The sequence below is a fragment of the Heterodontus francisci genome, chromosome 8 (genome assembly GCF_036365525.1).
Source record: "Heterodontus francisci isolate sHetFra1 chromosome 8, sHetFra1.hap1, whole genome shotgun sequence".
NCBI classification, from domain to species: domain Eukaryota; kingdom Metazoa; phylum Chordata; class Chondrichthyes; order Heterodontiformes; family Heterodontidae; genus Heterodontus; species Heterodontus francisci.
The window spans coordinates 23,710,494-23,732,765 of NC_090378.1; the positions used below are offsets into that span (position 1 = coordinate 23,710,494).

At 39.8% G+C, this 22,272-nt stretch overlaps 1 protein-coding gene across 1 annotated transcript in view; it reads left to right on the forward strand.

Moving 5' to 3' along the window:
- ccdc18 (coiled-coil domain containing 18) overlaps positions 1 to 22,272 on the forward strand; it is a 216,038-nt gene that overhangs the window by 124,609 nt on the left and 69,157 nt on the right. The window contains exons 16-21 of the mRNA XM_068036805.1: positions 5,405 to 5,482; positions 5,681 to 5,797; positions 7,550 to 7,717; positions 13,123 to 13,265; positions 17,603 to 17,766; positions 18,383 to 18,596. Coding sequence (XP_067892906.1) covers positions 5,405 to 5,482; positions 5,681 to 5,797; positions 7,550 to 7,717; positions 13,123 to 13,265; positions 17,603 to 17,766; positions 18,383 to 18,596 — 884 coding nt within the window. The remainder of the gene's footprint in view (positions 1 to 5,404; positions 5,483 to 5,680; positions 5,798 to 7,549; positions 7,718 to 13,122; positions 13,266 to 17,602; positions 17,767 to 18,382; positions 18,597 to 22,272) is intronic.

The window sequence follows — 22,272 nt, forward strand, 5'->3', positions numbered from 1 at the left end:
GTGGAGTTTGCAAGTTCTCCCTGTGCCTGCGTGGGTTTTCTCCGGGTGCTCCGGTTTCCTCCCACAAGCCAAAAGACTTGCAGGTTGGTAGGTAAATTGGCCATTATAAATTGTCACTAGTTTAGGTAGGTGGTAGGGAAATATAGGGACAGGTGGGGATGTTTGGTAGGAATATGGGATTAGTGTAGGATTAGTATAAATGGGTGGTTGATGGTCGGCACAGACTCGGTGGGCCGAAGGGCCTGTTTCAGTGCTGTATCTCTAATCTAATCTAATCTAATCTACGTGCTGGCTCAATAAGCTCTCCTGAATGCACTTGAAGAATTCTGCCCCCTTTAAGCTTTTTGCACTAAGAATTCTGCCCCCTCTAACATAGGGGAAGTTGAAATCCCCTACTATTATTACCCTATTATTATTGCACCTCTCTGAGATTTGCCTACATATCTGCTCCTGTACCACTGCTTGACTGTTTGGAGGCCTGTAGTACACTCCCAGCCAAGTAATAGCCCCCTTTTTGTTTTTACATTCTACCCATATGGCCTCATTAGAGGAACCATGTAAGATATCATCCCACCTTACTGCAGTAATTGTCTCTTTAATCAACAATGCAATGCCACCTCCTTTTACCCCCTTCCCTATCACATCTGAAGATTCTGTACCCTGGGATATTAAGCTGCCAGTCCTGCCCTTCCCTCAGCCATGTCTCAGTAATAGCAATAATACCATATTCTCATGTGTTAATCAATGCCCTCAATTCATCTACCTTACTAGTAAGACTCCTTGCACTAAAATAGATATAATCCAGCCTTGCATTATTTGCCTGAGCCTTAACAGATCTACATTTACTCTGACGTCCGGACTGACTTAGCTTTACATTTATATTTGATTGTACATCACCCCCTGCTGTGCTTCCACTCTGTATCCCATCTCCCTGACAGATTAGTTTAACCCCCCCGCAACAGCTCTAGCAAACCTCCAAGCAAGGATGCTGGTCCCGAGTGAGTGGGCAAATGCATGGCAGTTGCAGTATAATGTGGATAAATGTGAGGTTATCTACTTTGGTAGCAAAAACCAGGAAGGTAGATTATTATCTGAACGGCTATAATTTGAGAGAGGGGAATATGCAACGAGACCTGGGTGTTCTCGTACACTAGTCACTGAAGGTAAGCAAGCAGTGCAACTGGCGGTAAAAAAGGCAAATGGTATGTTGGCCTTCATAGCGAGAGGATTCGAGTACAGGAGCAGGGATGTTTTGCTGCAGATATACAGGGCCTTGGTGAGGTCAAACCTGGAATATTGTGTGCAGTTTTGGTCTCCTTATCTGAGGAAGGATGTTCTTGCTATAGGGGGAGTGCAGCGAAGATTTACCAGACTGATTCCTGGGATGGCGGGACTGACGTATGAGGAGAGATTGAGTCAGTTAGGATTATATTCGTTGGAGTTCGGAGGAGTGAGGGGGAATCTCATAGAAATCTATAAAATTCTAACAGGATTTGACAGGGTAGATGCAGGAAGGATGTTCCCGACGGTGGGGGAGTCCAGAACCGGGGTCATAGTCTAAGGATACGGGGAAACCTTTCAGGACTGAGATGAGGAGAAATTTCTTCACCCAGAGAGTGGTGAGCCTGTGGAATTCACTACCACAGAAAGCAGTTGAGGCCAAAACATGGTATGTTTTCAAGAAGGAGTTAGATATAGCTCTTGGGTTTAAAGGGATCAAAGGATATGGGGCGAAAGCAGGAACAGGTTACTGAGTTGGATGATCATAATGAATGGTGGAGCAGGCTCAAAGGGCCGAATGGCCTCTTCTGCTCCTATTTTCTATGTTTCTATGAAACATAACAGGAATAAGCCATTTGGCTCCTCGAGCCTGTTCCACATCCAGTTAGATCACAACAGATTGATACCTCTACTCTTATTTAGCTGCCTTAATCCACATCCCCTCTTATCCTTCTTAACAAAAGTTTATTTTTGTCAGTCTTGAAAATTTTAATTGACTCATTATCCACAGCATTTTAGGGGAGTAAGTTCCAGATTTTCACTTGCCTTTGTGTGAAAAAAGTGCTCCCTGATTTCACTCCTAAATGGCCTGGCATTCATTTTATAGTTTCTCTATATCTATTGAATCCTTCAATTGTTTTGAACACCTTGATTAGATCACCCCTCAACCTTCTAAACTCAAGAAATAAAATCTGGAAAATTGTTTTCCAATCCCTCTATGCATTCAAAACTAGTCCAGGAGATCACAATGATCATGACACATTATTTGGTACCTCCCTCTAGAATGGTGCGATCTCTGCCCCAGCCAGGAATCGGTGCAAATCTCTCGAGTATTTACAATGAATCAGCAGTCTCTGCACCAGTCAGCAACTTGTTCCATTGGTCTCCTATTCTCTGGAAAAAGAAGAATCACCTAACATCTGACCTGTTGTTTCTCTATAGTGTATACATATGACCGCAATTCCCCTCCAACCTGTCTAATTGAGATAATTTGACAGCGTGCAGGAGTCCTTTCATTATTCCATACTCCACAATCAAATCATCCCTAATTCTATGCTTACCTAAAGTATACAGACCCAGCTCTTTAAGTCAAAACTGTTTTAAAGTGGGAATCATTCTTCTGGTCCTCTGAACCTTTACAAAACTCTCTCTCTCAAAACTGGGCAGGGTATTTTGAATGAGGCCTAACCAAGGTCTTAAAGAAGGACAACATGGTATGTTTTGTTTTGCAATGGATAGTACTGAGAGTGCAGCCAGGTATTATTTTCTTTAGCTATAGCTTCATGATGTTGCTCATGAACATTTACAGAGTTATGAACTATGATACCAAGACATTTTTCTTTCACCACAAGCTTCTGTTTTGTTCCCTGTAAGGTGTAAATGCACGAGGCATTGTTCCTGCCTACATGCATAACACAACACTTGTCTAAGTTAAGTGCCATTTGCCAAACGGGGACCCATTCCCCACCATAAGTTATAGAATGGTTACAGCAGAGACAAGGCCCTTAGGCCTGTCATGTCTGCTGACTCTGCAAAAGCAACTCAGCTAGTCCCACTCCCCTATCCTTAACCTGTAGCCCTGCAAAATTTTTCTCTTCAGGTTTTTATTGAAATCCCTTTCAAAAGCCACAACTAAATCTTCCTCCACCACACTCTCAGACAATGCATTCCAGATCCTAACCACACTCTGCATTAAAAAAAAAGTTTCCTCATGTCACCATTGGTTCTTTTATCAATTGCCTTAAATCTGTGTCCTCTGGTTCTTGACTCTTCTACTAATGGTATCAGTTTCTCTCTATCTATTCTGTTCAGAGCACCTCAATTTTGAACGCCTCTATCAAATCTCCCTTCAACCTTCTTTTCTCTAAGGAGAACTACCCTGGCTTCTCCAATCTATCCATGGAACTGAAGTCCCACATGCCTGGAATCATTTTCATAAATCTTTTATGGACTCTCTCTAAAGCCCTCACAACCTTCCTAATGTGCAGCGCCCAGAATTGGGCACAGTACTCCAAAAGAGGCCGAACCAGTGTTTTATCAAGGTTCATCATAACTTCTTTGCTTTACTCTCTTTCTAACACCACTGTTGGTGTACCTACACCCCAAGGACTGCAGCGGTTCAAGAAGGCAGCTCACCACCACCTTCTCGAGGGCAATTAGGGATGGGCAATAAATGCTTGCCTAGCCAGCGACGCACACATCCCATGAATGAATAAAAAAAATCAACCTCACGTGCCAGCTTCAATGATTTGTGTACATGTACCCCCAAATGTCTCTATTCCTACACCCCCTTTAAAATTGTACCGTTTATTTTGTTCTGCCTTTCCTCGTTCTTCCTCCCAAGATCTATCACTTCACTCTGCTCTGCATTAAATTTCACCTGCCACGTGTCTGCCCATTCCACCGGTCTGTCCATGTCCTCTTGAAGTTTATCACTATCCTCTGCACAGCTCACTATACTTCCAAGTTTTGTGTCATCTGCAGATTTTGAAATTGTCCTGTACACCCAAGTCTGGGTCATTAATGAAGATCAAGACAAGGCAGTCGTCCTCGTACCAACCTCTGGGGAATACCACTGTAGACTGTCCTCCAATCTGAAAAGCAACCATTCACCACTACGCTCTGTTTCCTGTCAGTCAGCTAACTTCCTGTCCATGCTGTCATTGTCCCTTTTATTCCATTGGCTTCAACTTTGCTGGCAAGTCTATTATTTGGCACTTTATCAAATGCCTTTTGGAAGTCCGTAGACACGTCAACTGCATTCCTATCATCAACACTCTGTTGCCCCATCAAAAAAAACTCGATCGTGTTAGTTAAACACGCAGTTCTGAAGAAAGGTCACAGACTTGAAATGTTAACTCTCTTTCTCTCTGTAAGGATGCTGCCAGACTTGCTCAATATTTCTAGCATTTTCTGTAGTTAAACATGATTTGCCTTTAACAAATCCATGCTGGCCTTTCTTAATTAATCCACACTTATCCAAGTGACTTAGATTATTGTTTCTAAAAGCTTAATCTTTCTAAAAAGATTAAACTGACTGGCTTGTAGTTGCTGGGCGTGGGTGGGGGGAGGGGGCTTTATCCTTGCACCCTTTTTTGAACAAGAGTGTAACACTTGCAATTCTTCAGTCCTTTGGCACCAGCCCCATATCTAAGGAGCTTTGGAAGATTATGGCCAGCATCGCCACAGTTTCCACCCTTACTTCCCTCAGCATCCTTGGATGCATCCCATCCAGTCCTGTTGACTTATCAACTTTAAATGTAACCAGCCTTTCTAATACCCCCACTTTATCAATTTTAGCTTATCCAGTATGTCAGCTGCCTCCTCTTGAACTCTGACTTTGGCAGCATCTTCTTCCTTGGTAAATACAAATGCAAAGTGCTTATTTAGTACCTCAGCTATGTTTACAGTTATTGAATTTCCTCCATAGTCCTAACACCTGCATAAATCTTTGTGTCAGCCACAAATTTGGGAATCATTTCCATAGATTACTACTGTCTCGTGTGAATGTAAAGCAGCAATTGTACCAATTACTTGAAGAGTTCAGATTACAGACCTCAAATAATCTCAAATCATTTCCAAGCCATTATACTTACATGGAACCTCACAGAAGCCATGGCTAAGAAGAATTTGTTGCAGTGTTTTGATCTGATGGCTAATTCAGCTAAGGGGCAAACCAGCCAATTTATGATTTGCTGAGACATATTGTACAAATGTGTGAATTGATCTTTCCACAGTATAAAATCAGAGCAGTAGCTGTTAATGTTTCTGTTAATAAAATGGTTAAAAGTTCAAAAGGAAATTTCCATTAGCTACAGAACTCGATGTTTATGTAAGCTTTCCAGTACTTGGTTGCTTTACTTGTTTCTGATATCATGAATATACGTTTTATTCATATTTCTAGGAAACAAAGAAACAAAATGAAAGAAATGATGCTGCATTAAAAGCCTTAGAAAATCAAGCAGGAAAAGGAACTTCCAAAGTCTGTAAACTTTAGTTTATAAAATTAATCTACCATCTCTATTTTTGTAGATGGTAAATGTATTTAAAAAGTATTTATTAAGTAACTTCAAATTGAGTGACCATTTTATGAAATAAGTGCATTTCAAAGTCAGTAATGTTTAATAGCAGGTTTTCAAATATTTTATGACATTTTCATTGTTTTATTTAACAAAAACAGGTCAAAGAGCTGGAAACTGCATTGGTGATTTGCAAGGAGGAGCTGCAAATGCGGTTGCAACAAGTTGAAGATAACAGGGAACAGCAAGAGAAACAGATAAGAAAGAAATCTGAAGAGGTAAATTATACTGGTGTTATGTACTGCTATCAAAGTTAAACATTCTTTTTGTCAGACTTAACTTCTGTTTAATTCACTTCAGAACTCCACAACTATTTGTTTATTTTCAGTAAAGCTGGTTATTGACTTTCATCAGCTTGCTGAAAATCTGAAATGTGTATTTGATTAGATAGTTGATTGTAATTGGCAGACTAAATGCCACATTGAACCATTGTTTTTCCTTTCCAGTAACTTTTCTGGATTGTTCCAAGTGAGTCATTGCACCAAATGGCAATTGTACAAAATAATGTGTACAATTTTCCTAAAGCCTGCTCATAATCCATGTACTTATGTATATCGTATAGTATTTAAGAACAAAGAAGATGCTGCCCACTTGTATTGTCTACTGTTTATCTATTCAATACTGATTTGTAAAAGAACTTCTCTTGCTTTCATTTATCTTACACATCTGGTGAGTTGCCCAGAAAATAACTTAGATTCCTTCTACAGAATCCCAAGTCAAAAGAAAAACTGGCAATGGTAGAAAATAACACTAAGGCATTGGTTGGGAAAGAGGGAGGGGAGAGGAGAGGAAAGTTGTTTGATTGTATATAAATTAATACAAATTGTGTGTCCTATTCTCTCTTCTGAATGTTCCACTAACTATAAATCTCTGAGGTGTATCAAAGTCACCAAATATAGGCATAAATAATCTGGATTTAGGAGTTGCGAGCAATATTAAAATTGCCTAATGGCAAAAATTGGCGAAGGTATGGCAATTACAATGGCTGTAAAAGGCTGTGGGAAGAATGGGTAGCAGGATGGGAAGATAGGCATAAGATATAGTTCACTGTAGAAAAATGTGAGGTAATACATTTTGGATGTAAAATTAGGGAAAGTAAATGCACCTCAAAAGTTAATATTCTACACGGAGTACTGGAGCGCTGAGGTGCAGGTACAAAGTTCATTAAAAATGGCAAGGAGATAAAGGCATCTTTAGTTTTGTAACTAGGTATAGGCTGCAAAAGCAAGGAAGTAATGTTAAAGTTGTATAAGATCTTCAGTCATGTTTGGTGTATTACATACATTTTTGGGTAACCTGTTATTGAAATGATGTAAAAGGAATGAAGAAAGTTGCAACAGAGATTTACCAGGATTTTCAGGAGTTACAGTTACATAAAAAAAAGACACAAGGTGTTGGGGCTTTTAGTTTTTACTGGAACTCGGAAGGTCAAGGGGTCACCTGACGAAAGGGCTTCTGGATTATAAAGGGTTACTTAATTAAGATTTTTTTATATTCGTTTCATGGGATGTTGCTGGCAAGGGCAGCCTTGGTTGCCCATTCCTAATTGCCCCTGAGAAGGCCGTGGTGAGCTGCCTTCTTAAACCGCTGCAATTCATTTGGTGCAGGTACACCCAGGTGCTGTTAGTTGTTAAAAAAAAAGTCTTTACACTACGGATGTTTGGAATGTGGAATTCTCCAACAAAAAGTTGTAGCAAATTTTTTGACAAGAAAATTAGAAGAGGAATATCAAATTTTGTATAGAAAGCAATCAGGAGAGTGACGTTAAATTGACTGACTCATGGAGGAAAGCAGTACTGAGTTGATGGGGTGAAAGTTTATGTTTGTAAATGTATCATTCTCTGATACTGTAGCTGTATCATTCTTTGATTGTGGAACTTGGGCCCTAATGACTGGTGTAGTGCACAATTAATCAGTAAAGGTACAGCTTCAGGAGAATGTAAAGAATTCATGAATTTTATTTTTGGTAGGTACATTGCCTGCAGAAAGAGCTGAAGATATCTGCAATCAATCTGAAGGAAACAAGTGAGCAGAATATTCAACTCCAGCAAACTTTGGCACAGTATCAACAAATGTTGCAGCAGGGGACAGTTAGAATCGGAGAGCTGGAAGACCACCAAGCAATGATAGAGAGACAGGTGGTTGCTTTCAAAGTGTATACTTTCCATTTTATTTTTGTAACATAGTCTGTTTGATGAAACCTGACATCCTACCTTTTGTCCTGGAAGGGTCTTTCAAGTTTTTGCAAGATGAGAGCCTGAAAAGCCTCTTGTTCATTGATGGAAGTATTAAGTCCTAGCTCCACCAGAACAACACCTTCCAGTGCTTGCAATCACTTCCTGCAGGGCTAGAGACCTGGTGTGAACCCTGCCCTGGTGATTGTACAGTTATGATTTGTAATAAATTAAAAGGGAAGCTAAAAGGCATACATGCACCTGACTGCTTCGGCAGAAAGCTGGAGTCATGAATGCAGTGAGGAGGGCACAGTCTCTCATAGTTTCTGGGTGAGTCCATATTTCCACTCTTGCTAGCAAAAAGCACTGTGCAATATTCAACACCAAGCACATGATTGAATTAGACTGAAAAGATAATCTCCAGGGTCTCCTGATTTTGAACCTCAATATGGCCAATTTTGTTCATTCCTGTTAATTGCAACGAGTCTGTGGATCTCACTGAGTATGGTGGCAGAGTTACCCCTCTACCCCCTCTTCCCCACCACCCCCCCCCCCCCCACCTGACCCCATGAAGAAATTCTTTGAGGTCCCACTTCTTTGGTCACTAATTATATCAGCCATTCCTGCGTATAAAATATTTTAAGCATACCAGGCACTGAAGAGGCATGGCATTATTCACTAACACTGCCATTCCATGAAATCAGTCTCTAATTGTGTTCACAACCCACGCTATCCATCCAGCCTGGTAGAGTTTTTTGTGGAAGTGACGTATGATGGCAGTTGTGTGGGGTTGGGGGCTGAATGTACTGGAATGGTACATGGACCGACTGAAAGCCTTTGACAAAGTTAGCACACGGGAGACTATTGGAGAAAATTAGAATGGGGGAGGTTATAAAATGGACAATGGAAGAAACAAGGAATTGGAGTTAAGGGCAGTTTCTCAGTGATTGGAAGTAGGTAGCAATGTCCCACATGGTTCTGTTTCAGGTGGCTTCTGTTTACTGTGTGCGTCCATGATTCATATATGGGACTAGATAGAGTGGTGTCCGAACTTGCAGACTAATTATAAAGATGAAAAAAAGCTATAAGGGGGTATTGATTCGATAATGGAATATTCAGATAAAACTCAGTATTAGTATATATGAGATATATTTTGGTTTACAGAAAATGAAATTATTTTTGATGGGGGAAGATGGGTCATGTGGAGAAGCAGAGGAATTTGGGGATACAGCTTCACAAGACCTTCAAACAGTAAATGAGACGATTTTGAAAAAAACTAATAGAATACTAAGTGATGCAGAATATAAAAATTGAGATGTAATGGTGAATCTATATAAAACCTTAGTAAGACCTCTGTTGGAGTACTTTGGTACAACTTTGGATTCCACAGTAGCAGAAGGTTGCTGAGATAATTGAGAAGTTATGGTGTAGATTCACTAGGGTGTTGCCTAGTATGAGGAAAATGAAGACTTGAAAATGTCAAGGCTGTTTTGCTGATTTGATAAATGTGTTTGAAGTGAAGGAATGGGTCAGAGTTGTTGAAGTAGACAGATTCCAGTAGTTATGGGGTCTAGAATGACAGGAAACGTGAATATAAGATTCAGTGCAAGAGATTTAAGGCAGAGGTGTGTGAGGCTGGTGATTGAAGCAGAAACCTTGTCAAAATTGAAGAATAGGACTAGATAGTTGGTTGCTGGAAGAGGGAATAAAGTGATGTAGGAACAGGGAAGACACATGGAATTAGGACTACTGCTTGTATAGAGGCTAAACACCAACATGGAGAAATTGGACCAAATGGCCTTTATACATGCTGTAGGTTCTAGGTAGGTCCTTCTTTACCTCAATAATATGACATTCCATGTTTATTATATCATGCACAATGAATACTATGAATTTAATGATTATTGACATTGTAATGGAACAATTATTTTTTTTAATCCATTCTGCTATCCCACATATTTATGTATTAAAGTTGAACTCTGCTGCCCATGTTTAAACTCGCACCAAGTCCAGTTCCCCTATCATCCCTGTGCTCGCTGACCTACATTGGCTGCCGGTCAAACAACATCTTGATTTTAAAATTCTCTCCCTTGTTTATACATCCCTCCTTGGCCTCACCCCTCCCTATCTCTAATCTCCTGCAGCCCTCCAAGAAAACAGCGGTCCTCTAATTCTGGCTTATTGAGCATCCCTGATTTTAATTGCTCCACCATTTGAGGTGGCTGTGCCTTCACTGGTCTAAGCCTTATGCTCTAGAATTCCCTCCCTAAACCTCTTGCATACATCAAGAGAGGAAATAGCAGAAGGTTTGACCATCATTATTCAGTCCTCACTGGATACAGGTGTGGTGCCTGAGGATTGGAGGACTACTAACGTGGTACCTCTGTTTAAAAAGGGAGTGAGGAATAGACCAAATAATTACAGGCCAGTCAGTCTAATCTCAGTGAGTGGGCAAATTATTGGAATCAATTCTGAGAGACAGGATAAACTGTCACTTAGAAAGGCACAGATTAATCAAGAATAGTCAGCATGGATTTATTAAGGGAAGATCTTGTCGGACCAACTTGATCGGATTTTTTGAAGAAGTACAGGGAAACCAGATGAGGGTAGTGCAGATGATGTGGTCTTCAGGGATTTTAGCAAGGCTTTTGACAAGGTCCCACATGGCAGACTAATTGGCTCAGTGGCAGGAAATAAAGGGTAATTGTTGGCGGGTGTTTTTGTGACTGGAGGGCTGTTTCCAGTGGAGTTCCGCAGGGCTCCGTACAGGGTCCCCTGCTTTTTGTGGTATATATTATCGATTTGGATGTAAATGTAGGGGGCATGATCAGGAAATTTGTAGACGACACAAAGATTGGCCATGTGGTAGATAGTGAGTAGGCTGCAGGAAGATATGGTCTGGTCAGATGGGCAGAAAAGTGGCAAATGGAATTCAACCTGGAGAAGAGTGAGGTGATGCATTTGCAGAGATCAAACAAGGCAAAAGAATACACGATTAATGGGAAAAAACTGAGAGGTGTAGAGTAAGTGAGGGAGCTTGGAGTGAATGTCCACAGATCCATGAAGGTAGCAGGACAGGTCGATAAGGTGGTTAAGAAGGCATATGGAATCCTTTCCTTTATTAGCTGAGGTATAGAATATAAGAACAGGGAGGTTATGCTGGAACTGTATAACTCATTGGTTTGACTAAAACTTGAGTACTGTGTGCACTTCTGGTCACCTCATTACAGAAAGGATGTAATTGCACTAGAGAGGGTACAGAGGAGATTTACACGATTTTTCCAGGACTGGAAAAATGCAGCTATGATGAAAGATTGGATAGGCTGGGGTTGTTCTCCTTGGAACAGAGGAAGCTGAGGGGAGATTTGATTGAAATGTACAAAATTTTGAGGGGCCTGGATGGAGTGGAGCTGATGGGCCTATTTCACTTGGCAGATAGGTCAGTGACTGGGGGCATAGATTTAAAGTGATTGGTAGAAACATTAGAGGGGAGATGAGGAAAAACTTTTTCACCCAGAGGGTGGTGGGGATCTGGAACTCACTGCCTGAAAGGGTAGTTGAGGCAGAAACCCTCAACTCATTCAAAAGGAGTCTGGATATGCACCTCAGGCGCTGTAATCTGCAGGGCTACAGACCAAATGCTGGAAAGTGGGATTAGAATGGGTAGATTATTTTTCTTCCGGCACAGACACGATGGCCTCTTTCTGTGCTGTAAACTTTGTATGATTCTATGCCTCTACCTTGCTTTCCTCCTTTACGACACTCTTTAAAATTTATAGTCGTTTGATAGCATAGAACTTGAGTATTGCTGAAAATAGAGACATGTTGTCGAAGCTTTTTGTCTTGCACTCAAGACAACCCGCAAGAATACCAATGTAAGGGAAACAACAACTTGTATTATATGAGAAGAGAGTGCTGATTGGTTAGCAAGTGAGGCGTTGGTAGAGGCGTTGCCATGGAGAATGCAATGCAGTTCTGGTCACCGCATTATAGGAAGGATGTGGAAGCTTTGGAAAGGGTGCAGAGGAGATTTACTAGGATGTTGCCTGGTATGGAGGGAAGGTCTTACGAGGAAAGGCTGAGGGACTTGAGGTTGTTTTCGTTGGAGAGAAGGAGGAGGAGAGGTGACTTAATAGAGACATATAAGATATTCGGAGGGTTAGATAGGGTGGATAGTGAGAGTCTTTTTCCTCAGATGGTGATGGCAAACACGAGGGGACATAGCTTTAAGTTGAGGGGTGATAGATATAGGACAGATGTTAGAGGTAGTTTCTTTACTCAGAGAGTAGTAGGGGCGTGGAACGCCCTGCCTGCAGCAGTAGTGGACTCGCCAACTTTAAGGGCATTTAAGTGGTCATTGGATAGACATATGGATGAAAATGGAATAGTGTAGGTCAGATGGTTTCACAGGTCGGCGCAACATCGAGGGCCGAAGGGCCTGTACTGCGCTGTAATGTTCTTAAAAAAAAAATGCACTAGTTTACGGTGACTGAAAGTTAACTGTCAACTGTGCCTGTTTCAGCTAAACAAAATAAGTGATAGCCGTTTGCTGGTTCATTGGTCACGGCATTGCCCTGAGGAATCAGAGTCAAGCTGCCTGGTTTAAATTTCAAACAAAACTTGGCAGTTAACGGTCAGTCACCATAAACTGGCGCATTCTCCATGGCAACGCCTCTACCAATCAGAGTTCACTTGCCAACCAATTAGCACTCCCTTCTCATACAGTATAAGTTGTTGTTGCCCTTACATTGGTATTCTTGACGACTTTTTTTTATTATTCATTTCATGGGATGTGGGCATCTTTGGCCAGGCCAGCATTTGTTGCCCATCCCTAATTGCCCTTGAGAAGGTGGTGGTGAGCTGCCTTCTTGAACCGCTGCAGTCCATGTGGGGTAGGTACACCCACAGTGCTATTAGGAAGGATTGTCCTGATGAGTGCAAGACAAAAAGCTTCGACAACATGTCTCTATTTTCAGCAATACTTTAAAACTTACCTCTTTGACCAAACTTGTGGCCATCTGCTTTAATATCTCGTTATGTGATTCGGTGTCAAATTTAGTTTTATAATACTCCTGTGAAGCACCTTAGGACTTTATTGTATGTTAAAGTTGGTATATAAATATAAGTTGTTGTTGTTGTATTTAAGTATGCTGATTAATCGATACAAATTGCATATTGTCCTGATTTGGAAATGACAAAATCTCCCATTGTAAGATAAAACGCAATATGCCCCCAGTGGTCCCTTTAATTGGTTCAGTGCTTGGTTGAGTACTTTGCAAGAGAATTAATATGTGAGAATCTTAATTATAGCTCCACTGATGCTTCATCCTTTAATACTGTGATAAAGTAATGTTATTTTTGTGAAATAGGTTTCTCAACTTGAACAAGAATTATTTAAACAGAAGATGGCATTTGCAGACGAGCTCTCAAAAGCAGAAGACAAGCTTTTGAAAGCTTATCATGACCAGGATTCCAAACACCAGCAAGTGGCTGAACTTACTAATGCTTTGAAGTAAGTGTTTTGTGGTAGGTGGGATTAACATCTGTTGAAAACATGTGTTCATATTGTTTAGCTCTTTTTATCTTTACCCCAGTGTTGAAAGAACAAGGTTGAGTTTTTAAAATGATGCTCCCATACTGTTTTTATGTACCAAGTTTAGTTATTTTTTTCAGAATTGTTCAATCGGACCCTGATTTTAGCAGGTTTTTTGGAAAAGCTGGAAGGGATGGTGGGTTAGCACATTTGTCCTTTCACCATAGGACCCTGGGTTACATCTAGCATAGACTGAAAATTTCATCCAGAGGTAAGAGTAGGAAGTGAGTTTGTGGCTGCTTCAGTCTTATTTCTGTGGACATGAGCCCACAACACTAAGGCAGTTGGGGTTATATTTGGCACCCATTCAGTTACTATCAAGTCTAGACCAAAGTTGGGATTCCCACGCCATTGGATGGCTGATGTGGGAAACAGAAAAACCATCATCAGTGCAATATGTGGGTTATTACAGTGCAGTAGATGGTGCTTTAATCTGTAATTGATTTATTCTACAACTGATGTGGAAGTTTTCACATTGAAATAAATTGTTGTAAATTTACCAATCTGGCAGAAGTGCAACTTTCAAATTTATAAATATGCACATCTCTATATACATGGATGGGGCTGTGTCTCTCCAGCAGCCCCACCATCTCAGATGTTAACTGAGTTAAAATTTCATCTGGAAGAGCTGACTGAAGCATTACACCTAGTAATATATATGCAACATTTAAATACCTTAATGACGTATGTTTTTCTGATGACACAAAACTAGATGGGAATGTAAGTTGTGAAGAGGATGAAAGGAGGCTTCAAGGGGACTTGGACAGACTAAGTGGATGGGCAAGAACATGGCAGATGGAATATAATGTGAATATTTCAGTAGAAAAAGCAGAAAGACAGAATTAAATGGACAGAGGCTGGGTGTTGTTGTCCAAAGGGACCTGGGTGTCCTTGTTTGAGTCACTAAAAGCTAGTGTGCAAGTGCGGCACGTAGTTAGGAAGGCAAATGGTATGTTGACCTTCATCGCAAGGAACTTTGAGTACATAAGTAAAGTAGTCTTGCTGCACTTGTATAGAACCATGGTGAGACTGCACCTGGAATATTGTGTATAATTTTGGTCTCCTTATCTAAGGGAGGATTTACTTGCTATAGAGGACGTGCAATGGAGGTTCACCAGGCTAATCCCTGGGTTGGCGGGATTGTTTTATGAGGAGAGATTGAAGAAACTGGGCCTGCATTCTCAAGAGTTTCGAAGAATGAGAGGTGATCTCATTGAAACTTACAAAATTCTTACAGGGCTTGACAGGGTGGATGTAGATAGGATGTTTCCTCTGGCTGGTGAGTCGAGAACCAGGGGACATAGTCTCAGAATAAGGGGCAGACCATTTCAGACTGAGATGAGGAGGAATTTAATCGTTGAGTGTGGCGAATCTTTGAAGTTCTATACCCCAGAGGGCTGTGGAAGCTCAATCATTGAGCATTTTCAAGACAGAAATCGATAGATATCTGGATACTAATTATATCAAGTTATATGGTGATAACGCAGGAAAGTGGCATTGAGGTAGATTATCAGCCATGATCTAATTGAATGGCAGAGCGGGTTCGAATGGCCTATGTTCCTATGTTTCTATGTTCCTATTATGATTTTTTTGTCAAATGATCTGTTGGTCTGTTTGCTGTATAGTGCAGTAATAACTTTTTTGTATGTTTTAATCTAATTTGTTCATGCACAAGTTAGTAATAGGAAAATAAAATACCAAAAGGAATTCTGTGATAGAATCATAAAATAATACAGCACATTCAGCCCATCATGCCTGTGCTGGCTTTTTTGGTACAGCTATTCAATTCATCCCACTCCCTTGCTCTTTTCCCATAGCCCTGTACTTTTTTTTCCTTCAAGCATTGATCCAGTTCTCTTTTGAATGTTATTGAATCTCCTTCCACTGCCCTTTCCAGTAGTGGATTCCATATCACAACAACTGGCTGTATAAAATTGTTTCCTCATGCTCCTCTGTTTCTTTTGCCATTTGCCTTAAATCTGTACCCTCTGGTCGCCAATCTTCCTGCCAGTGGAAACAGGTTCTCGTTATTTACTCTATCTAAACCATTCATGATTCTGAACACTGCTGTCAGATTTCCTCTTAACCTTTTCTATTATCAGGAGAACAACTCTAGCTTTTCCAGTCTGTCCACATAACTGAAGTCCCTCGTTCCTGGTACCATTCTAATAAATCTCTTCACCTTTGCAAGAGTTTGACAGCCTGCCCAAAATGTGCCCAGAATTGAACAATATACTCCAGTTGAGCCCCAGACAGTGTTTTATAAAGGCATGACTTCCTTGCTTTTGTACTCTATTCCTCTACTAATAAAGCTAAGGATCCCATTTTTTCCACAACCTTCTCAACTTGTCCTGCCACCTTCAAAAATTTGTCTCTCTTTTCTTGCACCCCTTGTAAAATTCTATCATTTAGTTTATGTTGCCTCCTCATTCTTCTTATCAAATGTATCACTTCCCTGCATTGAATTTCATCTGCTATGTGCTTGCCCATTTCACCAATGTCCTTTTGAAGTATGCGGTCCTCCTCTTCCTCACTTATTATATTTCTGAGTTTTGTGTCACCTGCAAACTTTGAAATTATGCCATGTATACCCAAATCTAGGTCAGTAATATGTATCAAACAGAGCAGACCCCGGGGAACATCTCTGTATGCCTCCCTCCCATTAGAAAAACAACCATTCACCACTATTGTCTGTTTTCTGTCCCATAGCCAATTTTGTATCTACACTTAAATGCCTGCTCAGGTCACGAAAAAAGACCCCAACCTGAACCCAACAGAACCACATTGGACCTGTGCCCAACCCGGCCTGAGACCTCCATTTTTTTTCCCGAGCCCAACCTGACCCAAGCCCGACCCGACCACCAGAATGTTACCCTTACCTACTTTACGACTCCCAATCTGCAGGAAGCTGCAGCATGAGCATGATGACATCATAGAGAGGCTCACTGTGCAGACTCAGAGTTTCCCTCTTTGACATCCTGGGCTCCCAGCTCAGGTAGGTTTTTTACTTTTAACACTTTTTGCTGTGTGTGTCTGACCCAGATCTGACTTAAACCCGACACAAGTCGTCTGGGTCAGGTAGTAGGCCTTTATCTACACTGCCTCTGTCCCTTTAAACCTATGGGCTGCAATTTTGCTGACAAGTCTATTCTGTGTTACTTTGCCAGATGCCTTTTGAAAGTCCATGCACACAACTTCAATTGTATGACCCTCATTAACCCTCTCTGTTACTTTCTTGAAGAACTCAATCAAGTTCGTCAAACACGACTTGCCTTTAGCAATTCAGTGCTGACTTTCATTTACCATAATTTTCTGAATATAATACACATTTTCCCTAAAAATTGATCTCGAAGTTCAGGTGCTTATATTAGATGGTAACTAATCAAAGTGGGGTTTTTTGCAGCCAGTAAGTGGGCCTCATGTAGTCAATCCTGTTTGGGATAAATATCTTTCCCTAACGAAGGTTTGGGTCCTTTTGTTTGGCCCACAGAGGAGCTCTGGCCTGATCTCAGTTTTCCTGCTTGAGATTATGTAAAAGGGAAGAGGATGGAAACTCTCACAAGGAAATAGGGAGGCTACAAAAGAAAATTGCTGCCTGCAAGGGGATTAAACAGTGCATCCTTTAGCCTTTTATTTCAAGATCAACTTGGTCATGGTTCTCCTCTGAGCTAACTATCTGGGGATTGCAAGGCTTTAATCCACTAAAAGACTGAACTGGCAACATGAGCAGTAGAATGTCATCCAAAACCTTTTATGGAATAACTATTTTTATAATGATTGTTTTAAAAGTGAAATTCAAGCTTCATTTTTCATTTGGTGAATGAGTCTCTGTTTTAATTTCTTTCAAAAAGCAAAGCTGTCACTTGTGCCTTTAGGCAGTTCCGAAGAAGGGTCACTGACCCGAACGTTAACTCTGCTTCTCTTTCCACAGATGCTGCCAGACTTGCTGAGTGGTTCCAGCATTTCTTGTTTTTATTTCAGATTTCCAGCATCCGCAGTATTTTGCTTTTATTATACTTGTGCCTTTAGGGTTAGGTTAGTCTCATGACAGTATTTTCTTATCTATAAATAGCCGAAGACTTTCTTGAGCATCTTTAATCTTGAGTATACATTGCGCATTTTAGTATCTGTTGAAAACTTCCAGAACTTGAGACCTGGTTACTGCAGATGATTTGTCATTAAGAGCTTCTGCATCAGTTTATTTACATTTTTGTGACCAGTTCCCATTACTCATCTGTTTTTGCTGTGCTTATCAGAGAAATAAAGACTGAGATGGATAAGTGCAAAGGTGACACTACTGCACTGGAAAAAGAACTTCTTCAACTAAGACGTGATAGCACAAGCAAGGATATTCAGCTTAACCAGCTGGAAGTGACTCTGCGTAATACGCAGATTGAATTGAACAAGAAATCTAACCAAGGTAGTAAAAATCAGTTTTACGTTTGGGGGGGTGGGGGGGGGGGGTGGTTTTTTGTGTGTGTGTGTGTGTGTCTATTCTTTGATTTGTCCTTGTTAAGTGGAGATATTTTTCTGATCAAATTGCATATTTTTAGGCACCTAACGGATTTTCTCTATGAAGTACAGAATTTAAAAATCTTGATAATTATGAAATGTACAAGAATTACCATCCAAGTGTATACTAGTTCATTAGTGTATATGTAAATTAATCAACAAAAACAGCTGTATTACATTGATCAACTTTTAAGGCCATTTCAGAAAATATGGAACAAGAAAAGCTTTCTGCTGAATGCCACACATAATTCTAATTAGTTTCTAGCATTGTATTGCACCACCTGTACTTTCATTTCATATTGTGTGTTGCTAACTTGGACTCATAGGAAAGAAAATTAAGATTTCTATTTATAAAGTATTTCAGCATATCACTTAAATATTTCCAAGTGGTTCATACACGGTTCAAATGCAATGACAATATATAGACAAATGTGAACTGTTGCATAGTGGCTAAACATAACATAGTGAATATTTTATTTTTTTCTTTTACATGAATATATTTTATTTTGTAATGTGCTTGGTAGTGTTTGATCTGGAGGAAAATCTGCACCAGATTGAGACAGACCGTAGGAGTGCAGTGCAGGAAACTCAAAAGATGGAAACACAGTTGAAGAATGCACGTGGTGAATTACAAGACACTTTAAGTCAGCTTAAGGAGCTACGAGATGTACTTCAAAAGGCTCAGAACAGCATGGAGGAAAAAAATGACACTATTGAAGGGCTCACAAATGAACTTCGGTGAGTTACTTCATTTTAAAGAGCGAAGAAGTGAACTGTATTGGTATTGATGCTATAGGAAAAATAGAGTTGGACCAATTCAGTTAATTTTTCCATTGGTTTTCATCAAGGACATGATGGGCTGAATGGCCTCCTTCTGCGCTGTATCCATTTTAAGATTCAATGATTTCTTATATTTCAGCACTTCTTTAAATGTCATATTGAGCGAATGTATTGCATGTTTACATGATATCAATTACTTAATTTGTCATTTACTGAGTATAAGTTAGATTATTATGACCAGCACTATTATGTATGGCACCATTTGCAAAAAGTTCAAAATTCAAAACAGCATTCATTTGAGACTATGAAAGATGAAGTTTGTCAAAATGATCTGCCATGGTTTTGTCAAAATGAATTGGACCTTGTGTAATAGTTTTGAGACGTTCAGATTGTTAAATGGTATCTGTGCAGCATTTAAAGCTTGTCATTTTGTTGTTTGTTTCACATATTTTGGTGAAATATTTCCACATCAAAAAATGTTCAATATTTTTCAACTCAAACAGAACAGAATCTAAAATAGAGACTGGCTTGTTGCTCTGTTTCCTAGTGCTGGATACATTACAATCATAGATTTTCAAAGTAATGGCTTAAATTATTACACTACATTCATTCCTTCACTGCATTTGATTCTAATGCCATGATCAAATGTAAAAAATTATTTTTTGTATAACATTGCTTCAGCCTGATTTCTAACTTGATTTGTACATTTCATCAGTGTGATTATCCAATCAAACCCACAGCAGTATAAATCCTCCTAATTTGGCCTGTGAGCAGAATGCACCATTTTCTGACATACAGTTCCATAGCTGTCAATCAGTTGTCCTTCAGTAGCTTGTCTGTTTGTTTGAGGGCTGTGCCAATATCTACTCTGTTTTTTTATATATATATATATATATATATATATATATATAAAAAGAGAGAAAAGTGAGAGATAGGAAGGATGGGATGCTTTCAATGCATTGTACTATCCCATTATAAATTATTTTTAAAATTCCTACCTGATCGATAAAGTAACTAATTTTAGTACATTTGGGGTCCACTATTTCAGGTCTCCCTTCCTTCTTTACATGGAGCTGCTGTGCTGATATCAACAGAGCAACTCTCTATGGATAGGAAAAATCTAAAAAAGCAGATCTGTTGCTGTGGAAGGTGGCAGCAGGAATGCACTGAGACTGGAATTAACTTAATCCATACAGGCGTGGTTTTGTTCAATTTTTAATATAGCTTTAACATTAGACTGACATATATTGAGTTTCTCTTTTTCATTATTTCAGTACTTATACTGTTTATATCTTCTAGCATGAGAACTTGCACAATTATTTTTAGTATGAGATTTTTCCATCCACATAATTGCATACAGTAAGAAATGGAAGCAGGCATAGTCATACAGCCCCTTGAGCCTGCTCCATCATTTAATAAGATAATGGTTGATCCTTAACCTCACATCTGCTTTCCCGCCATATCCCTATATCCCTTCATTTCCTTAGAGTTCTAAAATGTATTGATCTCAGCCTTGAAAATACTAAATTATGGAGAATCCAAAGCCCTAACGTAGAGAATTCCAAAGATTTACAACCCTCAGAGTGAAGACATTTCTCATCTCAATCTGAAATGTCCTGAGACTATGCCCTGTAACTCTAGCCTCTCCAGTGGTTTGGGCCTACTGTTGTAGGTTATGAGGAAGGTACTGAAATTCTTAAATTCTTAGATGTTTTGAGGAACAATAGTATTTTTTCTGCTGTAAAATCAAGGCAGCAATTGTATTGTAATAGCATAGGAAAATTAGTCCAATGTAGCTCTTCAAAAGCATCAATACTTTTGGAACTATAGTTAATCTGTTAAGTAACTCTGTCAGCATGCCTGAAAGAGACCTAGCGCATGCTGAACTTATTTTTATATAGAGGCCATTTTATTTGTGTCCTTTTATTGTACTTTAGGGAAGGAAATCTGCTGTCCTTACCTGGTCTGGCCTACATGTGACTCCAGATCCCCAGCAATGTGATTCACTCTTCACTGCCCTCTGAAATGGCCTAGCAAGCCACTCAGGTCAAGGGCAGTTAGGGATGGGCAACAAATGCTGGCCTTGCCAGTGATGCCCACATCCCAAGAAAGAATACAATAATTTCTGAGCTATTGAAGTTACATTAATAGTTTTACTTTGCATTAATTTCATTGGTCAATATTTGTTCTCAAAATATTTAATAACGAGCTTGGTAAATGAACAGCAGAAAGTTTAAAAATCTATCTCATGTTTTGAGATCTACATGATAAATTTTTTTAAAAGTTGTAAATTTTGCATTAGTAAAGCTTTGAAAATCATTTTTCCATGCAGGATGTATCAAAATGCAGTTAATTGTGTGTGGGGGATAGAAGCACCCAGGAAAAACTAGTAACTGAGACATGGCCACAAACAATTACTGCTGAGCTATCCTGTCAGTTGTGTATAATATTTGCTGGAAATCAAATCTTTGATCAAAGTACCCTGCATTGCTAAAATCCTAAGAACGGAGTTCAGAAAATTATACCGATTTAATCAGTCCACTTTCACTTGTACTGCAGAAAACACACTTTGGCTTTTTACATGTGGCATGGAAAAACCACTAATGAATGTTTAATCAAATTGATTTAATGTCCCTGCAGTATTTGAAATACTAAATCCTGAAGAATGTTTTGACTACCTTTCCTTGCTGTCTTCTGCTGAATCGTTTTCACAAACTAGCAAGCTATGAACAATTTTCAATGCTCATTATGGTCCCTTTTGTACCTTTTTTAAACACCAAACGGTAAGAGAGTTAAATGCACATTCTGATCATCTAAAACTTGGTTTGAAAGTTAAGATTATAGATCTTCCAATAACATTTCTTGACAAATGAATTTCACTTATAAATATATACACTTCGTATTTAAAATTAAATATTACATTCAATAATTTAATGCGTGTTTGCACAATTAGCATTATTGCAAAGTGCCATGGCGAATTTTCTTTTTTTCATTCACGGGAGTTAGATATTGCTGGCAGGGCCAGCATTTACTGTCCGTCCCTAATTGCCCTTGAGTAGGTGGCAGTGAGCTGCCTTTTTGAGCCGTTGCAGTCCTGGTGATATGAGTGCACCCACAAGTGCTAGTAAATTGGGAGTTCCAGGATTTTGACCCAGAGACGATGAAGGAACGCTATTATATTTCCAAGTCAGAATGGTGTTTGACTTGGAGGGGAGCTTGCAGGTGGTGTTCTCCTGCATCTGTTGCTCTTGTTCTTCGAGGTGGCAGAAGTCACAGGTTTGGAAGGTGCTGTCGAAGAAGTTTGGGGAGTTGTTGTAGTGCATCTTGTTGATGGTACGCACTGCAGCAAAGGTGGAGAGAGCGATGTTTACGGTGGTCAATGGGGTGCCAGTCAAGCGGGCTGCTTTGCCCTGGATAGTGTCAAGCTTCTTGAGTGTTGTGGGAGCTATATTCATTCAGGCAAGTGGGGACTTTTCCACCACATTCCTGACTTGTGCCTTGTAAAAGAAAGGAAAGGCTTTCACGGGTCAGGAAGTAAGTTAGTCGACGCAGAATTCCCAACCTCTGGCCTGCTATTCTTGCCACTTCTGTTGTTTTATTTTACGTGAAAGCAAATTTTATTCTTTATAAGCAA